We start from the raw sequence: 26,246 nt of genomic DNA, 5'->3' as shown, positions 1-26,246 counted from the left end.
AAAATATTTGAACTTGCTTGCAAACATCGCATCTAGATAGTTACTTTTAAAATTATGCAATCAGAGGTTAAGCCCACGAAACATTTATTTACTTTATTTTTTTGTTTATTTTATTATTATTATTATATTCCAATTAATACACATATTTTTATAGCATTCTAGAACATTTCAAATAATTTTTCAATCAGTTTCCAATTTAATTTTTTCTCTTTAATGACAGTTTTTGAATTCCAAGAAATTTTCAATTTAAATTAAGATTGTTGATTGTTAACAAAGTCTTCAGAAATCCTTTATAAGTAAACAATAAACAACGTTTTCAATCATAATAAATATTATTATTATAAAAGAATAAAAAAATATCAATATATTAAAACTGAAATATAAAATTGGATTTTTTACTTATTAGACGCATATAATTATTTATAATGCATCAGGTAGCAGTAGAAGGCTTCATGCGGTTTTATTGAAACTAATCAATCAATCCCTTTATTACTGTGCATTAGATATAACATTTTGCTCTGCTGATTTGGATAATTTTCAACAGACATATCTTCAAAAGAAGAACAAAATTGATGTATTCAAACGATCAAACTTTTAGCTATGTCGACGAGAAAAATAATTATCTTTGACATTTCAAATAATAGATTGGACAAATTGAGTGGAGGCAAGAGCACAATTAACCAATTAGATAAATAACTTCATTACAACACTAATCGATATCTGACATTTTAACATGCATTTTTAATTCTTTTTAAGCCTAACACAGATTTTCAAACAAGATATTAAAATACAGCTTATATTCAAATGACTTCAATTAAGTTTATCATTATACATGTGGTAATTTAATCTTTAACCGAAACCTCCTTTGATATATCAAACCGAAATTGATTTCTTTGCAAATTGCCTCCAATTTTCAACCTGCGTTTCGACGACTGGCAAACACAGGTAGGTTGGAGCAACTGGTGGCTTTATGACTACTCCCATTAATTCTACTAATGTTCGTATCTTATGATCGATGCGTAGGATATCGATCAAAATTATCCGGCTGCAAGAAAAACCACCCAGGGTTGAATCCACGAACTCGTTGGAATATTAAATGAATTCGAATCCACCTCTGCTGCAAGGATCTTGGTAAGTGCAGATGCGTCATTGGAATACATATGAATCTAAAACCAATGACAGTTCTGTTAGGACATTTCGAATTGTAGATAACGTTCAATGCTATTATTTACTGTATTCAAAGTGACAAATTTGAAATATTGATATAATAAGAATGGATAGTATTAATGCGTGATGAAAGGAAATAGCAGCATTGAAAAAAAAATGAATTCGTTTTCTGTTCGAAGCTTTAGATTAATTGTTTTTAAAACTTTTAGATATAAACAGATGATTCATAATTTCATCACTCTGGTCGTTTTATTTTTCTGACCAAATATAGATTTTTTTTTTCTTATTTTGAGTAAGGTTGTTTTATATTATAAATAAGACCTTGAAAACTAAAATTGCCCAGTTTATGTGGTTAACCACTAAATTATATACACACAAATAAAATACCCCCCTCCCCACACACACACACCTAGTGATGAATGAAATGTGATTTTAAAAGAAATACCTTCATTTGTTTTCAGTCATAAAAAATTAGATTATCTATAAAACGTTTATACTTAATCTTTCTTTTTTTTTCCATAACAGGATTTAAATTTTAGCTTGAAAACAGAAAAGGTAAAAATTCACCGATGTGATAAATTAAATAGCCTTCCTTATTCAAAGGATAGAAACAGGAGAGTTTTTTTATTGTTTATAGATACGTTCTAACTGAAAACGCTTTATTTACCACAAAATCACAAAGAAAATACATTGTTTGGAATAACTGTGGAGCTTGTTACATGAAAGCTATTACTCTGCGCATTCACTTGCTTCATAGCTTCTTGATTTTTTTTTCTTCATAGACGATACATTATCAGATTCTGCACTTAAGCGGCTACAACATTACTTGCACTAAGCCATTAAAGTTACGCTGACTTAACAATGTGATCTATAATCATCCTATAGAACGTTTTACTGTCCTGACGCTCACTGACAGGCATGATGTGTGACGAAAGGTTTAATTTTACATGAAAAAAATATTCCAGAAGTGGTCAAAAGGCAGGAAAGTTTCAAATAATTTGAAGAAAAATAAAGTTTTTTTTTTCCTCTTAAAAATCCTCCATTTCTTAAAAAGAAAAATGTTTGACCTTTTGCACCTTCATGAAACTAGCAATAAATTTATAAGATCATCACATGGACGTGTTATCACATGGGTAGCTCAAGGACCCCTTAGTACTCTGAAATACGGAATTAGTTAACTCTTTAAAGGGCCATTTTTTTCTAGTCATATTATGTAAAAATATTTTAAGGCTTGAAATTAGAATAAGAAAAGGGATTCATTTAGCATATTAAATAAATTTAATTTGATTAATTAATTAATTTGGTTAATTAATAATTAAGTGACAAACCAAGGCACATCATTTTGTGTGGGATAAAGAACTGAAGCATCTAAGGTTCTGTCTTTCTAAAAAAATTTGTCAGAACTTATGCCAACCTACATAATTTCATACAAAGATTGATCAATTTGGTGAGAAGCGTATTTCCCACGGCCTTAGAAAGGATTAAACTCCTAACAAAGTATTATTTTATTTCGGATATTTATTCCTGCTGGGAATAAAAACGAAAAAAATATCCGAGATACTTAAGCATGTTCAAGTTATTTTTTATCATTTTGATTGATACTTTAATTTAAATATCAAAAACTGAATAATTCAATTCATAATCTAGTAGCACACAGATACTGTACAATAGTGTATGACAATGATCAATATTCGAAATATTGTATAATATTGTGGAATATTGATTAATATCATAATATCACACAATATTGTAAAATACTGTGCAAAAAAGCATGCTACCTATGAAGTTTGTTACTTCATTTAGGGAAAAGAGGTTAAGTAACTGGGATTTAATTTACTTTCTTATATGAACCAGAAATAATAAATACCTCAAATAGTAAGCTATTTAATTAGGAGGTTAAATAAATTCATTGATAGAGGGTTTATAAATAGTTGATATTTTCGTGCATCTGCTTCAGCTCTTCCATGTCATGGAGATTTTTAGTATCATTTTAGCGTTGTGAAAAGTTTGATTGCAACTTACTGATGAAATTAGCCATTGCTATTTAAAAAATTAAATAATTCTAATAAATTAATTTTCATTCAAATAATTTTTTTATGTATTAGGCTTCAATTGTGAATTTCATTTTTCGATATGTCATGCTCTCATTTGAGGGGGTCGTGGTTGGGAATAACTTAAGCCATTTCTTATTTATTCTGCAACTTTTGACATTAGAAATTGTGGTCTGTAAAGTAGTAAGAAGCCAATTCTAAATCACAGCCTCTGCGCAACCTATCCACACAAGTCAACATTTCCATTCCCACGTACTCTGTAGCGGTGGACTATTTATACCACTCTGACGTTCACCGTCACTTTCCACAATGAAGACGAATAGAAAAAAAAAAGTCCACCCAGAGAAGAGTCGTGACAAAAGAACTCAGAAGAGATTCACTTGTGTATGTGCACGCAATGTTGTTTCCAATTCATAACTTTTTTATGCGAAATCTTGTCGAGGAGGGGGCCACATCTGGCACCTCCCGCATAGCCAACCCGCTGGGAGCATCCCCTGCCGAGGCTTTCCCATGGCGCCCAGGGGGTAGCCGAGAAGTGGTGGAAGGAAGGGATGAGTCAGGGGCACAGAACCTCCCCAGGAGAGAGGAGATATCTTCATTAGTCTCTGCTGCCGGCCACGTGATAGTTTTGTCTCGTGGTAAGGGTCCGACGGAATGGTGCCTTCCGCTTGCTCAGTGGAGGTAAACATTCAAATTAGTGAGAGGTGATATCACTGATTAGAATAATGAGGTTAAGATAAGATGACCCAGCCGAATACGAATGCCGGAATGTCGTCTTTTGGAAGAAGAGGAGGGTGGTGTTGGCGGACAGATATCTATTGGGATAAAGTGATTGATTTGTTAATTGATGTCACGTTTTAAGATATGAGAGTTGTTGGATCGTTGACATAACAAGATGAAAATGCATTCCAAGAAATCTTCCACCCACTCGTCATATTTGTTTAGTAAACTAAAATAAACACACTTATGTTCCCCCTCCTCCCCGCTGTTTTCTCGTGCGGCAGCATGTTGGAGACTGACTTAATAGTTGATTTCTCAGAAGTTTAAAAGAGGAACTATACGAGATAGATAGCGAGATTGTGTTAAAGATAAATTATTTCACAAGTTTAGTGATAAAGAGGCTCGTGCATGGATAAGAAATATTAAATATTCTAATCCATGAGCCACGCATTCTTATTCAAGCTTTTTCAAAATTTCATTTCTTCTTATTGGCAACCATTTATGGTTATGGATAATTTAATTACTTAAACTTTTTTTAGTTACCACGCATTTATTATTGTCTTCATAATAAAATACAAGTAATAATATCATGTGATTCTTCGTTTATTTTAATCGTACAAATAAAAAACGTGATTAATTTATTATTATTATTATTATTTGTAAATTGTGTTAATTAAATCCAAAAAAAATAAAGCTCTAGTAAATGGTAATTAAATTTGCCTTAAAATTTACTTCATACCTTCAATTATATCAATGCTTAATACATGAAATTCAATTAGTTGATTTTTCTGTGAACGCAATATAAATAAAACATTAATTCTAAATTTCCAGAAATAAAGGGAATATTCTTGCAACTCTGATTCCTGAATATAATCAAAAACCTAATAGTAACAGCTTTCTTAGTAATGCAAGGATTAAGAAGGAAATTTGAATTTTCAAAAGCATTAACGGAAGGTATTGTCTCGTTCAACGATTAATTACTTTTCGCGTCAGAAAATGATTTTTTAAAGCAAAATATTATTAGATATTTAGCTTATCTCTAACGAATTTTTTTATTCCTATTATAAAATACATTGTTGCATTAAATTTTCCCTTTATTTAAAGACACTTTAATCATGAGTTAATTCGTAGAATTAAAACTTTAAAAAAATGAAAAAAAAAGCCCCCCAAAAGCCAGAATTTAGTAACAATTTTCGAATTGTTTGCCATTTGTGGATGCCCAGTGTGTTGTAAGCGAATCGAAAACAAATAAGATTTTAACAAAATATGGTCGATATATATATATATATATATATATATATAAAAGGCAAAAAAATGTTTAAATAATGACACGCTATCCATACAGTGCATTGTGTAACATGCATGGTTAAAAAAATTACTCAAAACATTATAAGCAGTGCAGAACAAAGTTTGTTAATTTTTAATTATAAATAAATATATAACAACAATCTTCCCTCAATGATTTCGGAGTATATAGTGCACAAAACCTCTTTTTATAAATCTTCAAAATTCAAAACATCACCTAAATAGTGATATCAATTTTATTTTCATGGGATTTTTTTTCTCTAATTGTTTTAATATTTGAAAATACTTTCAGTATATTTTACAACAATATGTTTCATTGTTATAGTTATGGCATTTAGATTCACTCGCCTTTTGATTGTTTTTTTTTTTTTTTTTTTTTTTTTTTTGCCTAAGATAATTAAGAGTAAATTTTAAAAATAAAGCGAATCAAGCATAAAGCTTTATCATGCTACCATGTTTCGAATTAGGAATTTGAATTTGCTTTACGCTTTTTTTTAAACATAATTTCCTCGGATACATTTTTTTTTTTTTAAAGAAAAGAACGATAAAATGCGTGGATCTATAGTTTGTTTTTGCATCTGTAATTGAAAAATATTTTTTCATGCTAAATTTTAATTAATAAGAATTGTCAAAATTTTTGAAAAATTTTATATTTAATCTATTTTTTTAGTTGTAATTTCAGAGAGAAATTAATTTGAAAATTTTTTTCTGTAACTTAATATAAAGATATATTATTCATTTGGCTTAAATTAAAAATCAGTAAGGAAATATTTTTATTATTATCAATAAACAAATTTTGGGTATTTTTTTTAAACAGCTTATTGGCAAAATGTTACAAATAGAAATTCTGTTTGTTTTTAAGCATGACGGCACAGTTGTATCTAATTATTCTCCGGAAAAATCAACGTCGGAATCTATTCCTTTTGCATATCTTTTTGCAATTTCATTTGTTATAGTAAAAATCCATGGCCTATATACATATTATAAAACATGTGCAAGCTTCATTAATATTTTCACCCACAGGATTGATTAATTTTTCACAAACATTCCTATTGCGAGGTTACTACTTAAAATTGTCCTTGATGTAAATGTGCTAGGTTAATTAATTTTTTGTCTTGAAGCACAGGCCAAAAATACATGCAAAATTGGCAACTATGATTTGTAGTCCTGGACTAGTATGCGATGATTATCCTCTGAAAAAATAATCAGATTTGCATATCCAACCTTCGTTAACATTCTATGGCCTGGATAAATATTGTCAAGGCGTGACATATTTCGCAGTTTTTGCAGTTAGTAAATGAATAATGCCGCAAATAAATCAGCATTAACTTGTCAAATTTCATCAAGGCTATTGTTGAAGGGATAGCGAACTCCTCTTTTGTTTGAAAAATTAGGCTTAATGAATCCAATTTTTCAATTTATATAACTAATTTTTCAATTCCTTCAGTTTCATTAAACATACTCGCTTCGCACGTCAAAATACCAATGAAAGAAATAAAGGAATAATTGCTTTGTTTTTTCGAATATTAAGTTGGAATGCCTATGCACAAAATGAAAGGATGGTTTTTCTTTCTTCACCTCTCCCCTTTTATGAAAAATTGCCGAACCTTGAGCTGTTGTTTCAACTCATTGTTAATCGTATTCAGATTTTCCCCCTCTCTCAATGATCTGACCGTAGGATACAGGGTGTGTGTATGTGTGCTATCAACCACGGAGATAAAAAAAAAAAAAAGATGAAGGTAAAAAGCAATAACTATCTCCCCACAGAAGTTAATGATTTGGAAATCAAATAAAAACGTCCTTAAGTGGTGCCATTTGCGATTCAAAGAATGATTTACTATCTCCTAATTGGCCACCTAATATTTCAGATCTGCAACCTCTAATTGCAGTCGATACATTATTTTTCTCCCCTTCGGTTGACAGACATTGGATAAATAATTTAATTACAGCCACAAAACAAACGCCTATTTAATGGCATGTTCAAACTCGTATCGATATGCCATCTCGGGCTTGAATGTTATGCGGAAACATAAAAAATACATGGGTCTGGGCTGTTTAGGGATTGCTTTTTAACAATGCAAGGAGCCATATCTCAATTATTTATTTATATGTGTTTTGTCTGAAACTATGCGAGACATTTTATAGTAAAAAATATTATTAAATCTAATTTTTTACTTTTTTATTTACAAGGTATACAAAAGAAAGATTTTTTTTTATTGTTAACAAAAAATTAAAATTCGACATCTTGAAGGATATCCACGTTTTATAGATTTCCATGAGTCAGAAAAATAAGTTTTTGGAACAATGTCTGCGTGTAAACACGATAAATAAATAAATAAAAACTAGGAACTAGACTGATTTGGATACTAGGAATTAGAAATTTGGTCCGTGATTTTTCTCACCAAATTAGTAGATTGCCGAATTTGAAACGAAATCCATTCACAGGAAGTCTATCTAACTTTCCGAGTACAAGTGAACATGAAAACAACAAAGCGTAAAAAGCTAGATGTATAAAATTTGTTATACAGATTTAACACCTAAGTGAAGGAATTCTGTCAGCCGATTGCAGTCTCTACTTTCGTCTGCCTGTAAAGGCAATAAATCAGAAAATCAACCACATAGATAAATGAAATTTGATATGTAACCTTGTTATTAAAATTATAGACGTGTGAGAAATTTTGACTTTTAATTTCTTATATATGAAAATATACAGAACGATACAATATGAGCACTCGTGGATTCTCAACTATGTTCAAGGTCCTAAACTTTTTTACACCTTTGTTATGGAAAATGAGAGAAAGTTTCGGGGCGTCTACTTCTAACGTGGGGTTTTTTTAATATGCTTATTTCTTTGTATTATTATTATTATTTCCCCCTGCTCAAGTTGCATGTTTGGAAGTGATGAAATATTTTTATGATAAATTTGTTGTCCATTTCAGTACTAAAATCGCATAAAATCAATATCATTACTAAAAGTGGTAAAGGAAGTAAGTGTGAAAAATAGTTAAATAAAGTTAAATTTTTTAATGATTAAATCTAAAATGAGCAGTGTTTTGTGATGTGGTAAAGGAGAAAAAATACATCATAGAAAAAAAAAAAAAACTTTATAGAATTTGATAATGTGAACGTTTTATTGGTTGGTTGGATTTTTTTTCCCAAACATTTTTATTTTTGTCTCTTGGAACATTATCACTTTTAGGTAATTTTAATATAACTGAAAATTTCACCTGGAGCAGATTTAACCCACAAGATCTGCATGTTCCATTATGCCTTAAAAATTAATTCATAATTTCACTTCCACATTGTTCATTTCTGATTTAAATAATATATTATTCCATGGGTATATTTTTAATTTGACATGGAAATGAATTGAAACAAATATTTTTCGTAAAAGGATCAAACATTTTTCTCTTCAGTTTCCAATTCCTTTCCGAAAGGAAGAAAAAAAAAAAAAAAATTTTTTTTTTCTTTTTAGTCATTTGTTCCGAAAATATATACTTAAGAAAACAGTTGTAATTGTTTGATTTATTTAATTGATATATTTAAGGCCGTAAAAAACTTTTACTAGTGTTTATACCTGAGCAAATTGAAACATCTGATAAATAAATATTGAACACTGTCACGCCATTCCAAAATTCGTACACGTCATTCGTACCCAGTCAAATTGTTATGAGAAGGAATCGTAGAAATTATTTAAACCTTACTGAGCTATAAAATTGCTATTAACCTTCATTTGGCTCTCAGAATAAATTTTTTAATGAACTATTTTTAAATTATAAAATGAAATATGAAATATTTATTTATATTATGAAATTTTCAATTTTGTCTTACAAAATCTTTACCGCCGTTTTTAAAGCTAAGTCATGCATTTTTTATTTTATTTTACAATCCGTAAAAAATAGATTGAAATATATATGTCAACTTTAGCTATAACTCCAAAGAGGATCTATAGTTAGAGGCAATTCCATTTGACAGATTAGTAAAAGCTACTCAGCATATCGATAATCTGCAATAAGTCTAGTTTCATTTGAAAAGCTCTGAATAGGAATGATCTTGACGCATTTAAAATAATTGCTTAGTATTAATCAATTATCTGTACAAGGCTATATTTAATGCGAAATTTGTTAAATTATTTATGTATTTAAAACTCATAGAACCATGTATTTATCCCACCATTCTCTTAGCTATCTGACTATGATCAGCTTGAGGGACCATTAGAATATGCAGAATTTAGGTATTAAGACATGTAAGGCATTAAGATATGAAAAAGGCATTAAGACATGTATCTTTGATACTGATTCCAGACAGACGCCGATACCGCATAGTTCGCACTTGTGATAACAAAGGTTTAACCCAAACTGATTCTAAGCAAACTATACCAAAAGATACCTTCAAAAAATCTTTAATCCTTTCTAGATTATGACCATAATCAGTCGAAATCCACTAGGCGACATTGTCCACCTCACGGATTGGTGCCTATGAACCATGTTGGAATTTGTCAAAAACCAGCTTATGGCCCCCCAAAATTTATCAAGCCAGAGATCAATCCCGAACGTAAATTCTAATCCTCAAGGCAAACTATCTATGTACACTGAAAAACTTCGTACTTGATGATAACAAACCAGAATACTAATTTAATCCTATCGTCTAGCCACTAGGGGGACGCTGCTGTTGACTTTCGACTTGAAGGCTGGGAACATCCTTGAGATAGTAGTATCAGGAAGGGAGTTGTGCCTACGTCTGGTTTGGGTGGTTAAGTGGTTGGGTGTAGAAGGGGCGTAGGCCGACTGACCACGATAAGAACACCGAAATTGCAGCTGCCGATTAAAAGCTGTCCGACACCCTTTAATGGCCTTTTTTTAATGACTCTATCAATCTCCGTGGCTTCTTTATCTTGGGACCCTCTTCTCAAGGACATCGCCTAGAAGGCTCTTGGATTACTCCACCCTGGGCAGAAGCCCTCCCCCTTTCTTATTAATATGTACGGAAAAGGATTAAATCTTCAGTCGCATCCCACATTGTTAAGCTTACTGGTTTTCTTACTCTTTTGAAATTTTGGTTTATTTGATGGCTGCGCTGCTGTGAAAGTTCCGGTTTTTACTTTTATAGTGGTGGCAAGAGAAATCATTTTTTAAGAATCATTGAGGTTTTAAAAAATCGTTGCATCTCTTCGGTTTCCTCCTCCCTCCTTCTTTTATGCAAACAAATCGCAATTAAATGATAAAACTTTCTTATAATTAAAAAATTAATTAATTATAAACATTTATTAGGTAGAAAGCAAAATTAAGCAATAATTAACGATATTTTAAATGAAGTTAAAGCTGTAGTTCAGGAAATTGTTACAAAATGACCCTATTCAAGAATTTTTCTCAATTCTTTTTTGCTTACAGATATTTAAATTAAAAAAAACAAAAAACAAAAAAAAAAAAACAGGATAAATTTACTAATTCATTTTTGTTCCAAGATGCAAAGTGGAGTAGCGGTGCTTATTCTAAGAAATTCTATTTGAAAATAATATTATTAACGAAGTTTAGCTCCTTGAAGATATATGATTTTATATTTTCTTGTTTTGGATGTACTTCTACGATACATAATCAACTTGCAATAGTATCTTTAACTCTTTCTCTCTGCATAAACTCTAGTGGAATGAAAATATTTTTACTTATTTTCGAGTGAAAAATTTTGTTTCAAATTTAAAATTGAAAAAAAAAAAAAAAAAACGAAAATGAATCGTTATTTAATTATCAATGAAATGAAACCCGAACAGAAAAAAACTTGTATGTTTAGATAATTCCCTCGAATATATAACTTCTAATACTGAGTAAAATTTCGATCTACATTTGAACCCGAAAGACGCATCAGAGAGCTAATTGGAATTTCCTTTTTTTTAAACGAATTACCTCTAATGATTTCGTTACAACTTTCTTTATCAAAATGCTATAATACGATTGCAAATCAAATTCGTTTTTATAAGAGAAATGATTCAGGATTGAAGAATTGCCACGAAATTGAAAGCAATCACCAATAGTGGTCAAAATTTATAGAATACCCTAAAAAAATCTTTCAGAAAAGATGCAATTTGAACCGAACATACTTTTTTGGACATAACAGTTTAAATTACAAAGAACTTTTTTTAAGGACCAGATTATGAGAGAATATTCTTATTCTCATTAAAAGAATGTTGGAGAAATACGGTTCTGTTTTGTAGAACTTGCTTTCAAATCACCCAACATTTTCTGGGAAAGTAGGGGGAGCCTGAAATACCTACAATAACTAAACAAGGTCAAGGGCAATTGAAATTCGCTTTCATTTCCTACCTGTGGGGACAATGTCAAGAGAATGGGGGGGGTGAAACGCATCCCCTTGTCCAGCCGGTGGTCTGGTCTGCGATATAAGTGGCTTCCACTAATAACCTCCGCCCCAAATCTCCACCCTTTTCCAAGTGTCCATTGGCTCGAAAGGGGTACATAAGGATCACTCTCTCGACAAATCTAGTCACTACAGCTCGTGTAACACCCGAGGTCATTTTGTTGTTGATGAACTTCTCTCAAGCATACGCACGCACAGATATCGCTTGTTACCAACTTTTGTCCTGCGTACGATCGTTACCGATATACCTCCCGGTATTTTCCGCCAGCATGCCTGCATCATCAGTTTTCTATTTTACCGCTGAGCCCCAGGTGGATAACAAATCTCCAAGAAACTCAGTAAGTTTATTTTCTTATAATTATTTCATAAATAAATCCTGAGCGAAAGAGGATTTAGTGTTAATGCAGGTATCTTAATCGGGTTTTTTTATGTTGTTCATTGCTTAATAAAACAAGTGTTTGGATGCACTTTTTAAAATATATTTCTGAATTTATCGTTTTGATTGTGTTAGTGTCTTTTATTATTTATTTATTATAATAAATTTAACTGTAGGTTGTGATCAACTTGTGTTAGAAAAGCAGTATGCGAAAATGATGATTTCAAATTTTGTGCTCGATAATACCGAAGTTCGTTGCGTGATAATATGCTGTTTAATTAAATGCGAAAGAAAAATAACAAATTAATGCTCTGTAATATAATCATGCAGGTAAATGCTTTTTAAAATTTCAGTGTCAACATTAAATTTGTTACATTAAGAAATTAGTGTGTTTACCACAAAGTTTTGAGATCTTTTCGTTCCAATCTGAAGAACTAAAATTGTATTGCGATTATTACTATCTGTTTCTGAATTTTTAAGGATATTATTAACCATTGTTAAAAGAACGGTGTAATTCTACCAGTTCTTGCGATTTGACGAGTACAAATAAAGCAAGTAGAGATGCTATGCATCATGCCTGTGTTTTTTGTCTAACTTTATGCACATTTATTTTCTTCTGCAGAATCACTTTCAATCAGTTAATTGTTTCGACCTCTTCCGAAAATGCGTATCTAAATTGTGTCTCTTGAATAATTAGTTATTACTCCTGACGAATAAACTCGTCATAACGTAAAATGTTGTACTTTTTCCACGACGAATATACTCGTCAAAAACCGATAAACTTTTTTAGATAACAGATAAACGATTATTGACCTTGTATTGGCTGTTTCCATTAGTTATTCACGGAAATGGGTCAAACGCAATTAAATGTTTTACTTCTTTTTTATTATTATTATTTTTGGCTAATATTTCGCATTTCAAAGCATTTGTTAACGAAAAATTTCAGATTCAAAATTTTTATCGTTAAATCATTTTTCATTTCAAAGACGTTTTCCATATTCTACAAGCATTGGTACTTTAGATTCGTGAAAAGATTTTTTATATACATTTATTCGTTTAGCAACGCACCATTTATCAGTTTCTTTATTATACCTCGTTTCCTTGTGTCCCGGTTCATTAGTAATCATTGTGTTTATATGTAATGTCTCCTGATTTTGAGATTATTTTCGATGAGCATGCAAAATACGATACCTGCATTATCGTCAGAATTATTCACTAATGACGAACGAATGGAAAAGAAACAGTCCGGTGCTAATTAAAAAGATTACTAAGAGGAATATCGGGAAGTTATTCATCCTACTAGCCGCCTTTGGCGACCAGCTTTTTGACAGAGAATACTGACCTTTCTAATCGTTAAACTATTTATATGGGAAATATTAATTAATATTTCACCCTGTTACTTAATAAGATTGAAGTATATGAATTCAATGGAAGTTTATTGTAAATTACTGCGCTAGCAAATCAAAATGTCTATTTTAGAGTTAAGATGCATAATTAATACGTTTTTTAGCTATTTTATGTGATTTATCATTTATTTCATAGAATTTCTAGTTATTTCCTGAAATATCATATGGTATGGAATAATAGATTTCATATTTTAGCGACTCTAGTTATAGCGATTATCCGTCTGGTGACGATTAAGCCTAATTTAATGCTGCATTAAACTCTAATTGGCGCTTGACTTCGTTTATATTTCTCTTTGACTGAATGGATATTTTGATGACCCGGCGAACTTTTTTCCGAGCATTTCTAATAATATTTTGCTGTTCTTTTAATTAACTAAACAAAGCATGAAATTAAATTCATCTGTAAAAGCGTTCAATTAAATTGCCTGAAACGTTCTTAAAATGTTTTGTTTAGATAATTTTTGATATAATTGCTTACCGTAAAAATAAAAATCCCACTTATAAAAATAGGTTGACAAGGTTTTTCTAAAAAAATAATTTAAATATTTCAGAATGTTAATGTTTTGCAGTCACCAAAATTACTTAACTGGAAGTAACGTGAATAAAATATACATTTAATATGATTAAACCATTAATAATTATAATTATTACTAATTACATTAATTATAATTTTTACTAATATAATAATTTTATTTAATTATAATAATTTATAATTTTTCGGTTATTATTATTAATAACTTGTAAAAAGATTAATCGATTCATCATATTGACCGGTTAATATTTATATTTACCGCAATGATTATGAATAGCCAATTAACCCCATTGTTTGCCCTATTATATTCCATGGGAACTTTTACAAAAACAGTTCGATCTAAAATGAATGTTGCAATTTGAAAAATCTTATTATATCATGGCCATTGCATGATATTCATGAGTAGAATTAATTAATAAGATTTTTAATTAGATCATTTGCTTTGTTACATTTTTAATGTTTTAACGTGCCAGCCGTGTGATGGTGTTTAGTTTTTTTTTTTTTTTTTTTTTCTTCTTCTTCTTCACGTTCAGCTACTTGACCCATCTATGAGCCATGCTGAAAGTGAGCGGGCGAAGTTGAAGGCCGCGAAACGGTGCCTTATATCTCCCAAACTCACGGAATCCCTCTTTTTCCCAGGCCAGAAACACGCTTGATCACTGCCAATTCCGACTTTAATAGGTCGTCTGGTATTCTTCTCGGACATATTAGGATACGATTCCGAATAACAAGACTTTTCGTTGTGTCCGACAAACCTGCAATTAGCTCGACACCGCAAGTTAATTTATCCCCTCGGAGTACGACGTGTGAATTTAACGACACTCATTAACATAGCACTGATCGATGATGCGAAATCATTGCGAATGCGGGACTTCCTTTGCGCGGAGGGTGAATTCCACTTGTGTGGTTTTCTTAATGGTGCTTTTTGACTGATTGGGGGATTGCTTTTGCTTTTCTTCGGCGCTAAATGATAGCATCGTATCACGTGGCCTTATCTCTTTCTTCCCCTGGCGGAATCTTACTCCACGTGTCCATATGTATCAATCACTCAGCTATGTAACAATCTGTATAATTGCGTGAAGGTGTTTGAATAAGTGTCGCATTTTTCTTTTTGCTGTGGTGGTTTTTCTCAAATACAGATGAGAGTCACGTAGTTTTCGAATTTATGCGACTTTGCTGTGATGACTGTTATTATGACTGTCGTTAACCTGCTGTTCAGTTTTCTAACGAGTGTTTGATTATGAATTGAAGGAGCAATAAAATGGTTTAGATGCGAGTTATTATTAATAACTTTAATTATAGATGGTAATTATTAAAAAGGGCTAATTTCGATTATTTCGATGTAATAAGACTGTTGCTCTTATATATATAATTCCGAGAAAAAATAAGCATATTCCAGAAAAAAAAACAATGCATGTTATATGACTGGTATGTCTATACTATGAAATTACTTTTCCTCTACCTTCTTTTTGCATGATATTTGCTGAATTTCAAAGTTAAACGGAGCCAACATATTTGATGTATATCACGTGAATATTATTTGTCTTTGTTGTATCTTAATAGCAATATAACAAGTTAATTATAATGGAATTCAATCTCTTGGTTTTTTGTACTTTTCTTGGATAATGAATATTGTTTGGAGTACCAATCTAATTATTAATTTTACTTTTTAAAAAAACTGCCGTATGTAGAGTTTCGAGGCTCTTTATAACTTCATTATGACGTAGATGAAAATAATAGACACGTTTCAGGAACAGTTTTTTTTAAAATTATTTTCTAAGTTCCCCATTTCACAAGACAAAAAAAAAATAATAATAACACGAACACAAAAACACACGACCGTCACTTAGAATACAATCTAATAACATTCAATCTATAATACAATCTGATCCCCAGAAGGATCATGGTAAATATACCTCGACGTTAAAAGATAACGCCATCTGTTGCATCAAAAGAGAAGGTGGTAGGGTTATGGTAACCGCTACACATATTAATCAGCTGAAAATCTCGAACGTTACTAATAGTATATTAATTTTTGATGAATAGTATTGTTAAATATTCTATAAAATGGTTGAATTACATTATTATAGTCAATCTATGCCTTACATCGTTAATTCTATACCTTTAAAAACATTTATTCTGATACCTAACTTTTTTTTCTTATGGGCTTGTTGTTTTTATCTTAGGGGTCACTGGAATTTCTCTCTTCTGGCAAATTTTGTTGTTGAGATTATTCCGTTATATCACGTGTTACATAAGGAACAGAGTTGTTGGTAATGAGCGAAAATAATATTAATTAACACAAATCTTATTTTGAAAAGGAAAATTCCAAGTTTTTGTTCCTTCTGTTCAAACATCACATTTGAGAGTAAATTGCTAAGCCTTCTTGATTACCACACTTATGATCCTTTTAATATTTCGTAAAAGAATGTAGAAACTAAGTTAAATTGAATGTTGTGATTATTCCAAGGTGGTATCAATTAAAAACTTATACACAAAATTCAATTTTCCATGAATATGCTCTCTTTCTTGAAAAGCCCGGATACGAAAATGGCATGGCATTGAGTACACTATTTTAACCCTTATCGTGGCAAGATTGCTTTTTTGAAGAAAAGCAAAAAAAAAAAAAAAAAATGTATATAGGTAGCTTCTTTACGCTATAAAAACATCAAAAATAAAAAATAAAAAATCGTGATATGATATGATATAAAAATAAGTTAAAAATTATTTTATAGTGGTAGTATATTTTTATAAAGTTGTATGTATGGTATACTGTACAAAATGAACATAGGGGTTAATATCCATGACAATATTAAGAGTCTATAGGGACCTGAATATTTTAATAATTAAAAAGGCTGAAAAAACGAAGTTTTGAGTTGAATTTTCTTTTGAATGTGGTAAATAAAATCTGAAACTGTCATCCCCAAGGCTGAGAAAGTATTTATTAATACGAAAATAGGTTTCTTGTAGTCTTTGTAGAATATTGGACTTCAAGCATTCTACATTTTAACTTTTTCCTTACGGACCGTCCATTTGCTATATCTTTTGCTTACAGGATTGCTGCAAGTATCGTAAGCACTGTAATTTTTCTGTTTATTATTTTACTTGCCTATCTATATACTATGTGATAGTTGGGGTAATTCTTAATGAAGAGCATAAGAGAAATTAATATCATAGATGATTGACTGGAATTCTAAATCCTATCTTCTAATGTCAAAAAGGTCATTGCGCTTACTTCTTCCTCTACTGACTTCATTCATAAACTTATCAGAGGTATAGCTTAAACTATATTTCACTTTGCAATAAAAAAGTTATGAGCCACCTTCAACTTTGTAAATCTATGCGACTCATCAGTGTCCATTTTCTTACAAATGCTTTTTCTTTTGCAGGTTCACAGCGAAAACTTGCCATTCAGATGCGAGTTTTGCAAGCGCCTCTTCAAGCACAAGCGGAGCCGCGATCGTCACGTGAAATTGCACACTGGCGACAAGAAGTATCAGTGCACCCAGTGTTCGACGGCCTTTTCCCGCAGTGACCATCTTAAGATCCACATGAAAACGCACGATAATGCCAAGCCCTATCAGTGCAGTGTTTGCAATCGGGGCTACAACACGGCGGCCGCCCTTACCTCCCACTTGCAGAACCACAAGAAGGAAAATCTCAATAATAACCCATCTAGCCCATCCACCCAGCTCTACAGGTGCCTCATGTGCTCAATGGGATTTGCCACCGCCAGGGAACTGCAAGTGAGTGTCGAATCTTCGTTTTCGATAGTAAACTGATGCGCTTTTATTCATATATTTAGCTGAAAAAATTAAAAATGTCTAATGTGTTGTTTTATTAATAGGGCTTCAAAATCTCGAATATCCGCAGATTTATTATTTTAATTTGTTTTCTTTTTGTTTATAGCAACATTTAAAAAAAATCGAAATTTGGACTTGATTTATTTCTGCCGATGAGTATTTTTGTAAGTCAATTAATGCAATTAGGAGTGAATTCTTTTTGATGTAGGACAACAATAAGGCTTTTTCTTCTTATTAAAAACGATAAAATTTTAATGCCATTAAAAAGTGTCATAAAATTTTAAAACAATACTAATTTTAAATATTGAATCTGAGGGTTTGGAGAAGAACAACTCGTATGAAAGTGAATTTGAAACGAGGGTTATTTTTTTTTTTTTATTTATGTAGAATTCGACAAAAAAAAATTATTTTATTACACAATTGCTCCCTTGACATGACATCGGGAGAAATTTTGAGGATCTTCTCCAATAATAGTATCTACTGTCCAAAATCACTTTTTAATTTAAACGTTTATGTATGTATAAATTAAAAGTTAGTATAGTTAATTACATGGAATATCATTCTTTCAGTTTGCTTGGAAGTTTTCCATTTTCCCAACAAATTTCTGTTAAACAGAGCAAGCTGGAAAATTTAATAAGTTAAATGAAATTTTACATTAAACACTTATTAATGCGAAAGATAAAATCATAAAAAATATAACAAATCGTGGTTAAAAAAAACTACTTAAAAATTTTTTCATTCAGTGTTAGAATGGCAACTAAACACAACTTTTTCAATTCTTTCACACACACACACACACACACACACACACACAAGAATATTTCTCCATATTTGGAAATTCAGTATCTAAGTAATTAATCATATCTTTATACTGTAAAGACAGGATCGCGATTTCATCATTAATTTAACCACATAGAGGAAAAAAGAAAATACACAAACAAAAGAGAGATTTTTCTGAACACGAAAGGGGAAGGACAGATTTCATTCATTATCATTTTTCAAAATGAAGATATTCATTCCTGGATCTCTCAACAGTAACTTTCCTTACACAAGATATCACTACTTATTTATATGCGGTACTTGATTTTTTTTTTTTTTTTTTTTTTTCATCTCTTTCGTGGTTTTAAAAAGACCCGAATTTTCATTGCTTGCTTTAAGAGATCGGTGGATTCTATTGGACATTTTTATGAATTATTTATTTAAAGCAATGATATTTTTTATACATATATATTAAATCATAATTACTTGAAAAAAAACGAATTTTAAAAATGTCTTTAAAACAAAATATATCTTTAAAAAATTAAAAATACATAATTTTAAAAAATTTAAAATATTCTAAGCGATTTAATTTTAATTTTTTAATTTTTTCTGATTTAAATTTAATTCAAACAAAATTTGCAATGATTTTGTGATTTCAATTAAAAGTTGAACTTTTAGAGATACTTTTATGCACACAAAAAAATTTTCATAAAAATTTTCTGCTGAAAAAGACATTTAATTATTAAAAGAACTCCAAACATAAAACATATGCAGTTTTATTTTAATGCTTAACTGAAATCTGTATTATCAATTTTAAATAATTTATTTAGTAGAATGTTATTTCAGTAGAATATAAGCATACATTTTGATGATAAACCAATCAAAGAACATTTCATATTTTCGTCTCGTCGTCTTTTTTTTTTTTTTTTTTTTTTTTTCCTTATTTTACAGTCCAACATCACATTAATTTATTTTCTTTATCGTACGGCTCAGTAGAAGGGGAAAAAAATAACAAAACAACAAAACTATTTTAAGGACAATTCTAATTTTCTGAGCGAGTATTTAGAAATTTTTTATGTGGGTCTTAATTATATATTGAGTGAATTAAAATTTACTTTTCATGCATTATTTAGTTTTTAGAAATATGTTTCTGTGAATCATGAAAAAGTTAGATTTTACAAACTACATTGATGGATTTTTTTTAAAAAAGGGGAGAAAAAAATAAACATAATTCATAATAAATTCAATGTTAACAGTTAAGATTTTGATTCGCCCTTGTTTTGAAAACAATTTTCCTAAAATACCCGCTGAAATCAAACACTTTCACTGGAAAAAAAAATGTTTTTAAGATTTCAAATTTGTAAGATAAAAAGCAGATTACAAAAAGATATGGAGAAACCTTGTAGCGCCATCTATACATCGAATTAGTAATAACAAATTTTGCACTGCTGCCACTTATATTCAGCTTTAGCATCCCTTGTACGTTAAGAATAAAATGCAAATATATGTTATGAAAATCTAGTAGAATTCTAATTTTTCTAATATTCTACTTTAAATTTTATATGAAAATGGCAGTCTCACACATCTCAAAATTCATTCTTTATTAATTATTTAAATTAATATTTTATTTCAAAAATATGACTTACAAAACTTTTTTTTTTATTTATTAATCTGAAAATTTTAAGATCTTCAATTTGTGAATAGCAAGTAAAACTTATTTTAAATTTTATTTATTCATATTCATACATATATGCTACTGACTATTTTTTTAACCTAGTTTCTAAGCATAGCGTAATTGCAAAAACTTTTATTACTCTAGATTCTTCATTATTTATCTGCAAAAGTAATTAAGAAAATAACGATGAAAAATCTTTCTTAGGAATTTGTTAAACGTCCCTGTAAAATTTAATTCCCTTTTAAAGGTAATATGTATTATTCGTTCATTTATGGCCTAGTGGTAGTATCGCTGTTTCGACAATCAATTCGTCATAGATTTCCAAATAATGTAGTCCAATATGCATTAAATTCGTTGTGGTTTTTCAATGTCCTCTCTTTATGGTGAGAAATTTTGAAGAGAGGGAAAAGTTTCTTCTTCGTTATCCGAACAAATATTTCTTTTATCTCGGATATAAAAAAGAAAAAATAATCACTTAATCCGGCTTTAATTTCCAATTTCATAAAGGTTAAAGGTTGTCTGAAAAAGAAGTCATAAGAGCTTTCCAGCGAGATGTAACATATAAATCAGTCGATAAGAGCTGAAAATCATTTATTATTCCCTAACTTTTAAATTATTGCATCTATTTAAAAAAATAAAAAAATATTATGTTGAAGGATAATTTACCGAATTTGAATTACTTTTTCGTGTTCTAAAGTAAGGAATTTATAATTTAAACCTCCCACTTTTTCTACTTCTGCGAGTTGAATAATACATCTACAGACTCGGAAAAGAAACATATATACTATATGAAACAGGGATAGTTTCTAAGAGATGACAACGGAGGAGAACTATGCAAAATGTTTCCCAAAATCGTGTTATAAGATCCATTACAATAGATAGATTCCTATAAAAAATTTATTTATTTAAAACGAGAAATTCCATTCCACTATAGTCCTTTTTAAAACGGAACAATAATCCAAGGAAAACTAATCGTAATCTTCTATTTTCCCACTTATCTCTTCTTTGGCAATTGGCTTTAAACATCGCTAAAATCTCCGATTTTCATTTCTTATCTGAAAGAATTCTGGATTTTGATCGAAATTGTAATCAATTTCTTTGTTATCTTTCCAGGTGCATGTCCCTACCCACGAGCACGACACCTCAAACCATGCGAAGACCCTTCCATGCCACTTCTGCCAGGAAAGCTTTTCCAACCCCGATAGCCTGAAGAATCACGTGGAAAAGAATCACCCCTCCGAGACGCAGGGGAAGTGCCCCGAATGTTCGGAGACTTTCTCGACTTTGGAAGATTTGCAACAGCACAAAAAGGTAGAGTGTCGTCTTCTTAAATTAAAAATCCACCTTTCTTTTCAGATATATTGACTAAATTTATTTTTTTAAAAAATCTTTTTGGCGATATTTAATTGTATATTCCATAATTATAGCGTTTTTATATTTCAAACTAAATTGCGTGAAATGATGAGTGTATAACTATTAATTCGTATCAGAAATTCAGAAAATAATAACTCAGCAAATTAAATTTTGACCAATTAAATTAGGTTAATTTAATTTGGACTAATTAAAATTAATTTTTATTAAAAAAAATTGAATTGAATTTTAAGATTCCAATCTCTATTTAAAGCACTAAAAGGACGCGATATTACAGTGGACGTAAAGACATGAAAATATCCAATGATACAATTACGCCTCAGTGTGCAATATAGTTAACATTAAGATGCCTTCACACAGATAATAATTTCGACATTCATTGGAGAGGTTGTTTTTTTCTGAAGTGTTTGTTGCTTGTAGAGTTAAATTTTAGATGAAAAACATTACTTTTATGAAGGGAATGTCTTTCTTAAGTCAATCTTATTAATACTCTTTTCATCGGCCTCTATTTTTCCTCTGTTTCTACTGATGGATATTTCAAAAATGTACGCTAACTTTTTGGAATAATTAAAATATGAAGAATTAACAAGATACTTCAAAATTTTGATATTTCAACTTGATGTTGATAAATACAATTGTAGATTTGTCTTTTATTGGAAGTACTCGAATAATCAATATGCATCGTTCTCTTTCTAATACCTCTAATATTAAAATAATATGAATAATATTAAATAAATATGTTGTTAAATTAATTTAATATTTCTTCTAAAATTAATATTAAAATAATAATTATATCTGAAATGAAATTAAACTGATAGCAGTGGAAAATCAATCAAGATAATTTTTTAGGGTTTTATATTCAGGCTATATTATTAATTACAGATAATGACAACTGCAATATTTTTTTTCAGATACATGAAGATACACAATCTGCTCAGTTTTCTTGTGGCTTCTGTACAAAGAATGAGTTCCCCACAATGGATTCTTTGCAGAAGCATATGCAGGAAACCCATGTTCAGATGAACAATAGTACTGAATCATCAACAGCAGCTTCTTCCTCAAGCCCTCTGAGTAACCCAAGATTGACGCCGGATACCAACAGTAGAAAAACCATCTCTCCTTCCTCAGATTCCTATGGCTGTGAATACTGCATGATGAAGTTTAACAGCGTATCTGCTCTTCAGAAACACACTTTAACAATACACAGCTTCAACGATGTCTCAATGTTGAAATACCCAGAAAAATTTTGCTCATATGGAAGAGGTTTTCCTGCTCGTACTTCACCCTTCCTGCGATCCCACAACAAAGAAATGAATGCTTCCAGCCATAACACTGAAAGAAGTATGCCACCAAGAAGCAAAGAACCAAGTCCTAGGCTCTCTGTGCCACCAGATGTAACACTGATTAATGGCTTGAATACATCCTGCTACAGTAATGGGCCTTGTATTTGCAATCAGTGTGCTGCTTATTTTCCAGATTTCGAATCATTCCGCGAACACCTAAAGATTCACATAGATTCTGGAATGTTGAAAACTCCTTACAGTTGCTTTGAATGTGATGGAAAATTTCCGACTGAAGAACATTTAGACAACCACATCGCAAAACACTTTTTGTCCACTATAACAGAATATGGTTGTCAGAGCTGTATGAAAACATTTGTGAAGCCAGATCACTTGCAGAGGCATCTTTTGGAAACCCACGCTCAGCAGCTGTACAAGTGTTCCCTCTGTAAAGATATGTTTGAATCTAAAGTGAACATACAACTCCATTTCTCCATGAAACACAGCAATTCTTGCTGTCTGTATAAGTGCACTTCATGCAATATGATGTTCAGAACTGATATAGAGTTTGCGTACCACGTCAAAATGACTCATTTAACTAAATTACAGTCGTTTAGATGTAACCTTTGCAACCTTTGTTTTTCATCTGAGGCCATGCTTCAGAGTCATTTCCAATCTCACCAAAGATTTCCTTGTAATTTTTGCAGGGAAGATTTTCAAGTAGAGTTTCTACGAGATCGGCATATCCAGGAGAAACACGCTGGAGAGTCAATTGTACCTTTGGCTCAAAATGAAACAGACGCCGTACAGAACTTGAGTTTAAAACCTAGAGTTGAAAGTGATAACTTCAACTCAACTCCAAAAAAGTTACTAAAATGTGATATGTGTGACATTAGTTTTACTGTTGAATCTTCTTTAAATGCACACAGACGTCAGATTCACAACATCCGAAATTCAGGTTCACAAAAACCTACGCATGTGAGTTTGCATTGTGCTTATTGTAATGAAACCTGTAAATCCAGGACAGACTTGGAGCACCACATGAAAACTCACGTTGTCAGTCCGAGCAAGCACAAATGCAATATTTGTGATGAGGTGTGCCCATCTGCTGCCACACTTGCTGAACACAAGCTTTCACACTGCAAAGTTGTGACAGATAGCACATGCGTTACTTGCCACACCACATTAAAACTGGAAGATCATTTCCATGCTCATTTGCATCAACATAATCCACAAGGTTTACCAGCACCTTGCGTTATATGCCGCCAAACACTTATGTCGGAAATAGATGTTCAGATGCATGCAAAACACCACCTAAAAGAAGCAGAATCATTATATTCTTGCTGTGTTTGCAGGAAGAAAAGCATCATGGATCAACTAATCATTACTGGAAAACAGGACAGTCATTCCTATATGTGTAAAGAATGCTTTCACGCGAAAGACATTCGATGTTTACAATGCAATGTTAAATTTGAGAGCATTTCAGAACTAGAAAATCATAAATTAAGTCATGCTAAATCCTATATATGTATTGCATGCCAAAAATCTTTTAGCACTAAAGCTGAAGTGCATGCTCATGTAAAAACGCACGTTGATAAAGAAGGTATTAATCATTTCTGTCATATTTGTAAGAAAGTTTTCGATTCGCCAGCAAAGCTTCAATGTCACTTAATTGAACATACTTTTGAAGGTTCTTCAAGCTATGGTTGTTATTTGTGCAATGTAGTTTTCACAGCTCCCCATCTCATACAACAGCACATGATCGAACATGGCATGGACTCCAGGCCATTCGATTGCACGCTGTGTCATCAAAAATTTTTCTTCAGAGCTGAATTAGATAATCATCTGGCGTTCTCCCATTCCAGCGAAGATCCTGCTCATAATCAGAGCAATGAAAGTGGTAACAGTTTATCTTCAAAGGAGCATCTTCCAACTCAATCCAAATCACATGAACAAAAATCAAGTCTCAAGTGTTCGCTGTGTCCTGAAGTGTTCGATTCCCCAGTGGACATGCAACAGCATCATTTCAAAGAACATGGTGACAGTGATCTACAAGACAGTAAGAATACTTTTCCCTGTACAGAATGTGATCAAGTATTCCCATGTTTGAGCAATCTGCAAGGGCATATGCGTATGCATAAACTTGGCACCAATTTCCCTTGTACAAAGTGCGATAAAGTGTTCACAATGGCTAAGAACCTAAATATACACATGCGATCGCACAATGGGCGCAAGCCTTATGAATGCCACATATGTAAAAAGAAGTTCACAAGGAAGGAAAACCGCAAATCCCACATGAAATCTCACACGGGACTGAAACCTTTCATGTGCCCTCACTGCGGAAAATACTTCTCTAGAAAGTGTCATGTTAAAGAGCACATGAGGCTCCACATCACATCTACCACACATCCGTGCGAACTGTGCACCGAAACTTTCCAGTCCCTTGCTGAACTGAAGAGCCACTTGGTGGGAGCTCACAATAAGAACTTCGATCATCCCTGCTCTGTATGCAACGAAGTGTTCGAGAGTTCAGAAGCTCGAGATCAGCATCTCCTCAAGGACCACGATGTCAGAACAAGTTCAGTTGAAGACGACTTGTCGGAGTCCTCACTCGGCCAAAGTTCCAGTTCTGGTGACACAAAGGACCTCGACAGTAGTGATGGTGACAGCAATCTGGAAGCAGATAGTGACACCAGAGATTCTCCGTTATCAATCGTTGAAGAGCCCGCTGAGACCCATGCTTCGGCAGCCCAGACAGTTGCATGATTTCAAGGGGAAGAGGATGTGTAAAAAAGATTTCACGCATCCTTTAAAAAAAGTATTGCAATTATTGGACCAAAGAAAATATCTATTATTTTGTGTGTATGTGTGTGATTGTGCATATTTAGAAGAACATATATTCTGAATATGATTGTGAATATTTAAAAACCAGAAATTAATAGGACATCGAAACATTGAATACCCTCTTTCTTTCAGAAGCAGCTTTGCGCGCCTTGATGATTTAAAACCTTTTTATTAATGAATGCTATTAGGCATAAAATTTAATATATTTATTCGAAAATTTTGAGACTATGTATGAACATATTGATTATTTTTCCTATTTTAAACAGAAGTGAAATCGAGTGGAATTATAATACAATTCTTTCAATTTTCAGTGCCACTTGTGATTGAACCCTAACAAAAAAAATGTTGGATTTTGTTATAGCTGATCAAATTCTTAAGTTAAATATGCAGCAATTTCTTCATAGAACGTTAATGAGAAATTTTGTTGATATTTAAAGAAGAGGTTGATGCTTAGAAGTTTTTATCTATCTTTAGCATAATCAAAATGCCATAAATTATGTTTTTTCTTTCTTTTTTATCCAGTGACTGCATAAGAAAGAAAAAAGTATTATATGGAACTAAAGCCGAAATTTTTGAAAAATAACTTTT

General features: G+C 31.4%; 1 protein-coding gene across 2 annotated transcripts in view; it reads left to right on the top strand.

Moving 5' to 3' along the window:
- LOC129963667 (zinc finger protein 423-like) overlaps window positions 1-26,246 on the top strand; it is a 206,825-nt gene extending 180,579 nt beyond the window's left edge. For both annotated transcript variants that reach the window (XM_056078163.1, XM_056078164.1), the window contains 3 exons: window positions 17,316-17,672; window positions 21,277-21,474; window positions 22,446-26,246. In XM_056078163.1, the coding sequence (XP_055934138.1) occupies window positions 17,316-17,672; window positions 21,277-21,474; window positions 22,446-25,580 (3,690 nt within the window). In that variant the 3' untranslated portion in view covers window positions 25,581-26,246. The remainder of the gene's footprint in view (window positions 1-17,315; window positions 17,673-21,276; window positions 21,475-22,445) is intronic.

The sequence above is a fragment of the Argiope bruennichi genome, chromosome 3 (assembly GCF_947563725.1).
Source record: "Argiope bruennichi chromosome 3, qqArgBrue1.1, whole genome shotgun sequence".
NCBI classification, from domain to species: domain Eukaryota; kingdom Metazoa; phylum Arthropoda; class Arachnida; order Araneae; family Araneidae; genus Argiope; species Argiope bruennichi.
The sequence above is the reverse complement of the archived record's forward strand: the minus strand, read 5'-3'. Positions and strand labels throughout refer to the sequence as shown.